The sequence below is a fragment of the Bos grunniens genome, chromosome 5 (assembly GCF_055505025.1).
Source record: "Bos grunniens cultivar Pamir isolate PY7600 chromosome 5, Bosgru_T2T1.0, whole genome shotgun sequence".
Taxonomy (NCBI): Eukaryota; Metazoa; Chordata; class Mammalia; order Artiodactyla; family Bovidae; genus Bos; species Bos grunniens.
The window spans coordinates 60268390-60275674 of record NC_141169.1 but is presented as its reverse complement, the minus strand read 5'-3'; the positions used below and the strand labels follow the sequence as shown (position 1 = coordinate 60275674).

Genomic DNA, 7285 nt, shown 5'->3' with positions numbered 1-7285 from the left:
AGTCTGAGTGAACTCCGGGAGTTGGTGATGGACAGGGAGGCCTGGCATGCTGCGATTCATGGGGTAGCAAAGAGTCGGACATGATTGAGCGACTGATCTGATCTGATCTGATGTTTCTAATTCCATATTTATAAATTTTGGTCTCATAATTTTTTATTGTGGCCTTAAAGAGTGTCACTATATTAGGAAGTTCAAATATCCCCCAAACATGTAACTACACTTGGAAAGAGGAGAAAGGTAAAAGTACTCTTCATGTATATGGGAAACAGGCATTTCTATACAAGAGTTGTACATCGAACCTAGAAACAATCCATGCTGACATGGCTGCGAGCAAAAAGTGTTCCAGAACAGGTGATGCTGAGGAAAGAGAAAATGAAGATGGATGCTTGCCTAATGTATCTGTTATTTTTGAGGATATAGTCGCACTTCTGGATTCTGGCCTGAGTTGGGAATACTGAAAAATATGTAAATACTTATGCAATTATTTTAATGTAAATTGATCCCTGTGGATACAAAATATTGTTAAATAGAGAAAAAGCATGTAGACAAAGATGTTGCTCAGCTTGAAAAATAATTTCATTGTCAAAATAGTGTAAATTATGATAAAACTTGTGATCACTATAAAAGTATGAAAAATATAATAAAAATGAGAAATATTAATAGAAATTATTTTTGTGGTGGTGATTTAGTCTCTACATTGTCTCAGACTCTTTGCAACCCCATGGGCTGTAGCCTGCCAGGCTCCTCTGTCCATGGGATTACCCAGGCAAGAATACTGGGAAGTCTCCTCGGTTTGTCTCCTGCATTGCAAGTAGATTATTTACCCACTGAGCCATTGGGGAAGCCAACAAGAATACTGGAGTGAGTTTCCATTTCCTTCTCCAGGGCATGTTCCCAACCCAAGGAAGGAGTAAGGATATAAGAAAATAAATAACTAATTTTTAATACTAGAAATCCAATAGCCTAAACTGAAAATGTCATTTAAGAAATAGTAATAAATATCGAAGGGGACAAAAACTGACACTGTAAGTATCTAGAGAATAAGAGTTAACGATAGGTGAGGGATGAAGCAGGAGGCTACTAATTTTCATTGGCAGGGTTCCAGAATTTTTCACTTTTTGAACTTTGCATATATACATATATCTTTAATTTTTTTAAAAAAGCAATTTTATTAAAGTAGTACTCAGGTTGAAAAAGTAACACAATAATTAAACTACTTTTAAATACTTTTAAATTTGTATTTATTTATTTGGCTGTACCAAGTCTTAGTTATGGCACGTGGGATCTTTGATTTTTGTTGCAGCATGCAAACACTTGGTTGTACCATGTGAACTTATTTACTTATTTTTTTTGAAGCATAGGTCATTACAGAGTATTGAGTAGAATTCCCTGTGCCATCTCCTCTAAATTCTCCCCGTTCTTACTGCCCAGACTTCCTGTTGCTATGCTTGGTCATATTTAGTGAATTTGCCTTATTTCTTGTTCTGTTCTATCTTTACCAAAATTTTAGAATAAACTTCATCAGCTCTCCTATCAAGATAATTCTGTTTTTAACTCATCACCTATATTTATTCAGTTGCTACTTAGTACCAGGGTCATTTCAGATCCTAAAATTTTATGGATGAAAAATATAATAGACAAGGTTCTACTATGATGCAACTGGAATTTTGTAGGAGAACCAGATTTAAAAAGTGAAGAAATGACATGTAGAAATAAATATTGATAGAATTATAAACAATAAGTCTATACATAAAATCCATGAGAAGAGAAATGTCTCCTCACAAATGGTCACTGTGCAAATTGACTTTTTTATGGAGATATATTGGGTTGCCCAAAAAGTGAATTCAGGCTTTTCCATGAAAATGTTAAGGAAAAATCTGAATGAACTTTGTGGCCAACCCAAAATAATCTGAGGTTGGAGTTTGGTGATGGAGTGAGAGCAGAGATGGGGAGAGAGGTGACAAAGAGCTCGAGAATGAAATATAAAAAGAAAAGAGTGGAAGAACATGAAGATAGGGCAGGAAGGAAGTGAGGAGTTATACCAAGGATTCTTTGCTGGTCCCTGGTACCTTGCCATTCAATTATGTTTCAGGACATAATTTTAGCAATGATGTGAGATAATATGAATTAAATTTTAAAGGACATATTTTTATCTTTTCTATAGAAAATGGATTGGATGAGGGAAGGAAGCAAAGATTATTTAGACATCTCCTAAAAGGAGAAGATTATTAAGGCTATTAATTAAGACTAGGTGGAAGGTAGTGGTTTATTGGGTTAGAATGGTGGCAGTTGTAGCAGCAGAGAAGGCAATGGCACCCCACTCCAGTACTCTTGCCTGGAAAATCCCATGGACGGAGCGCCTGGTGGGCTGTAGTCCATGGGGTCTCAACTGAGTGACTTCACTTTCACTTTCACTTGCATGCATTGGAGAAGGAAATGGCAACCCACTCTAATGTTGCCTGGAGAATCCCAGGGACGGGGGAGCCTCGTGGGCTGCCATCTATGGGGTCACAGACATGACTGAAGCGACTTAGCAGCAGTTGTAGCAAACACTGTCTTCTAATTACAAAATGTTTCCTGCTGGACTGAAAATTAGATAGGTGCCTTTCACTTTTCTTCTTCTTTTGTTTTTAATGTATAGTTGTCATGGACATGTAGGGTAACTTAGTATTATTATTTTTTTAATTCCTATGGTTTGCAACTTATGACAATGAGAAGTGAAAGTGTAGTCCCTCAGTTGTGTCCAACTCTTTGTGACCCCAAGGGCTGTAGCCCACCAGGCTCCTCTGTCCATGGGATTCTCCAGGCAAGAATACTGGAGTGGGTTGCCATTCCCTTCTCCAGGCAATCTTCCCAACCCAGGGACTGAACCCTTGTCTTCCACATTGCAAGTAGGTTCTTTATCATCTGAGCCACCAGGGAAGCCCTCTTACAACTTAGAGCTGCCTTAAAAAAAAAAAAAAAAGTGTTTTTGTCTTGTTCTATATGGAGCTTATGGATTATAATTTCTCCATTCAGTCATTTTTCAGATAGTCTTAACATCTTGTGCAGTGTTCTCCAGGGAAAACTTTCCTTTAAAAAAATATTTTAAATCAGTTAATCCTCTTGAGACACATGACATACTGCTTAAAAAAGGATGATACCTATAATCTTAAAGCTACAAAATAAACAACTGGGCTTTCCATGTAAGACAGAACCATTTCAATATAAAAAGGAGCCTGAAATCTTCTCCTTTTATTCATTTTTTCTTAACTGCTTAAAAAAAGAAAAAACTATTTGTTTTGCTCTAATCTTGAAAAATATGCTCCAAGTTAAATAAAACATAAATTGGAGAATATTTCCTATCTTGAAAAAATGAGAAGAAATGAAACTGAGTTTCTTACTGTGACAGAATCCTTGAATTTACACATTTGAGTGCATATTACTGAAGCTAACGTTGTTTGGATAAGAATGAAAAATAAAACTATGGGTTAAAGCAAAATATAAAAACATGGTGGATAGGCAACATTAGAAATTCCCTCTATCCTGGAACTCATGTCAAAAGAAGAAACTCAAGAATGAATTGCTACTAAAGACATTAAGGTTTGGGGGAAAAGTCCGTTTTTATTTTAATTATAATAACTTTATTGCATGAAACTGGAAGAAATATTCAATCCCTGTTTATCAGTTGAAATAGGATGGCATGCAGTTAGAAATATTTTTCTTTCACAAATAAACATTAAATTGACTTTTAAAATTTACACTGAAGGCATTAATTGTTCTATTGTAATAAAAAATCTTTGAACCTTTCATTTCCTAGAATCTGGCTTTCAGTAGATATTCTTCTCAGTATTAAACAGAATCTCAGAAATGCTCTTTACTAAATGAATGCTGTTTACCTCAGATAATTGTAAATGCGTGTTCCTTTAGTGCACAGAGTCAGTGTAAATAATGTGGATTATGACACTGGACTGAACTTGGGAAATTATTTTTGTATTTATCAAGCAGTCGTATTGAATTTAATAGAATTTAAGCCTTTCAGGAGCTGTCTAATTTTAATATTATAAGAGAATCTCTCATCTTGTACCTGTAAATTGTCAAAGCAGTTACGGAAGCCCTTGGGACTGTGTGCTTGTGCTTAGTCGCTCAGTAGTGTCCGACTCTTTGCAAACCCTTGGTCAGTAGCCCACCAGGCTTCTCTGTCCGTGGGGATTCTCCAGGCAAGAATACTAGAGTGGGTTGCCATGCCATCCTCCAGGGGATCTTCCCAACCCAGGGACTGAACCCAGGTCTCCTGCATTGCAGGCCGATTCTTTACCAGCTGAGCTACCAGGGAAGTCTCCCTGGGACTGTAATAGTAGTTAAACAATGACTATTTTACTTTTACCCAGCAAGAATTTATTTGAGGAATTAGGAAGAAAATAATGTTGTAATGGAGTTTAGAATACTTGTTTAGAATGTTGTAATTTAAGGTTAGGCTAGTGTGTGTGCCTAGTTGCTTAGCTGTGTCGACTCTTTGTGACTCCATGGACTGCAGCCTGCCAGGCTCCTCTGTACATGGGATTCCCTAGGAAGGATACTGGAGTGGGTTGCCATTTCCTTCTCTAGAAGATCTTCCTGACCCAGACATGGAAGCTGGGTCTCCTGCATTGCAGGAAGATTCTATACCATTTGAGCCACCAGGGAAGCCCCTACAAAATAGAGCAACCATTTATGAATCTACCTCTGACAAAATACCCTGGCAGTTTATATAGCTCATCACAATTTATTGATATTTGCCTATACATTTCACCTTTAAAATAGACTAACTTTATATTTCTAAAATCTCACTGAGTATAAATTTTACTTACAATATAAACACATTTAGAAAAAAGGATCCATTGAAGAGGATAGAAAACAAAGGAGGTAAAAGAAGAAAGACAAAAATTTTAGTTGCATTGTATTCATTTATAATCATTTGAGATGTTTGCATATTAAGTCTACAATTGGAATATAGAAATATAATAGGGATAAAATAGTTTCAGAGATGACATAATATTATGCTTAAGGAAAATATTTTCATTCTCTAGAAAGAATTGATGATACACTTTAGTGGTGATGAATGTAAGATGTAAGGATGATTTTGAAGAAGATTAAAAAAATAAGAAAACAAGATGGAGAACAGAATTTCAAATTGTCATGTATTGAACCAGAAAGAAATGAGGTTAGAGGTGAATAAATAAGAAGTGGCTCCCATGGCAAGAGGGGGAGACACATGGAGCAGTGATGCACCAGGCATGTCTAGATAATCTTTTATTGTTTTAAATACCTTATTCGAGAACCTTGTTCATTACTGCAGATATTTAGTAAGGTGTGCTATATAACACACTCCATTCAGGATGATATACTTTGTATCTGCTTGAGTGAATATCAGAAAAAAGAGCACAGCCAGAGTGAGTAAGATGAAAGTAAATTCTAATCTTCAGGTAGAGTGGAAAAAGCAGAACTAAAAGTTGCCATGAGGATTTAAATATTGAAGTGTACAGAAGTTTGGTAAAAGTAATTCCCACTTTATATAGGCTAGGGATATTTAGGTCAAGTTATGTTAATTTTTAAAGGTGAAAATTTCACCTCAGGTGAAATCTGACTTCCAGAAGTATAAAGTTTACCTTAAACTGTAATAAACACAAAAAGAGATGTTTGGCAGAGTAGAATTAATCATCTTCCTGTAAATTGAAGATAATGACATTTAACCTTTCTTAAGTAAATGGCTTTCTGAAGATCTTTGGAGGCTCTGTGTAGCTTTAGAATCTGTGACCCAAGAAGATAGTTCCATCACTTTGTATTTTCATTTGTATAAACATAAATGATTCTTTTAATAAAGAAAGAAGAAGAAAGTTATGTAAATAATGCAATGTATACTAAATAGATTGGAAACTTTGAAAATACAGAATATACAATTTAAGATACAATTTTTTTCTTTTCTATTTTTATATGATTATCAATGTACTATGTTTTCCTTTGGGAACACATGAATTTATGACACTTGAGGAAACAAACAAAAAAACCTCATGAATTGCACTCAGTGAAATTTTGAATAAAGATTATATGAGTACATTTTTATAGGCTGTTATTCCTTTTTGATTCTTCTTTCTTACTTTTTTTAAATAGAAGTCAGCGATGAGAAACCACACAACAGTGACAACCTTTATTCTTCTTGGACTAAGCAATGACCCACAATTACAGGTGGCTATTTTTCTTCTCCTTTTTTTCACTTACTTATTGAGCGTCACTGGAAATCTAATCATCATCATCCTTACCCTGCTAGATTCACACCTCAAGACACCTATGTATTTCTTTCTTCGAAATTTCTCATTTTTAGAAATCTTATTCACAACTGTCTGCATCCCCAAATTTCTTGTCAGTATGGCAACAGGTGATAAGACCATTTCTTACAACAATTGTGCAGCACAGCTGTTTTTTACTATTCTCTTGGGTGCAACCGAATTTTTTCTTCTGGCTGCCATGTCCTATGACCGCTACGTGGCCATCTGCAAACCCCTGCATTACATGACCATCATGAGTGACAGAGTGTGCAACTTACTGGTCTTTGCGTCATGGTTGGCTGGTTTCATAATAATTTTTCCACCACTCCTTGTGGGTCTCCAGCTTGATTTCTGTGCAGCCAACACTGTAGATCATTTCGTCTGTGATGTATCTCCTATATTACAACTCTCTTGCACAGACACAGAAAAAGTAGAAATAATGATGCTTCTCTCAGCCATTTTAACTCTCCTGGTTACTCTGGTGTTAGTGATTTTCTCCTACACAAACATCATTAGGACTATTCTGAAGATACCTTCTTCTCAAAAGAGGAGGAAAGCCTTTTCTACATGTTCTTCTCACATGGTGGTTGTGTCCATTTCTTATGGAAGTTGCATCTTCATGTATGTGAAACCCTCTGCCAAGCAAAGAGTGTCTTTAAATAAAGGGATAGCTCTGCTCAGTACTTCTGTTGCCCCCATGTTGAATCCTTTTATTTATACACTGAGAAACAGACAAGTGAAATATGCTTTTAAGCTCATGATCAAAAATATTGAGGCTTTCTTAATGAAGTGAACAACATTAGTGACATTCTTGAGTTTATAAGTAAAATAAATCAACAAGTGTGAAGTGTGTTGTACATCTCTTCTATTTGTGTTTTACATAATATTACTATCTTCTGTGACTTACAATGTTCATTGTGACTTGCCTAAAAATCCCAGTCTAACTTTCACTTCTATTTTCTCCTCGTGCTCAGATCACATATACATTTCTTAATATGATC

At 35.7% G+C, this 7285-nt stretch overlaps 1 protein-coding gene across 1 annotated transcript; it reads left to right on the top strand.

Moving 5' to 3' along the window:
• The first annotated feature begins 6135 nt into the window (after positions 1–6135).
• LOC147372208 (olfactory receptor 6C74) lies at positions 6136–7077 on the top strand. Its single transcript, XM_086403632.1, has one exon. The coding sequence runs from the start codon at positions 6139–6141 to the stop codon at positions 7075–7077; it is 939 nt and encodes a 312-aa protein (XP_086259758.1). The 5' UTR covers positions 6136–6138.
• Positions 7078–7285: the final 208 nt, after the last annotated feature.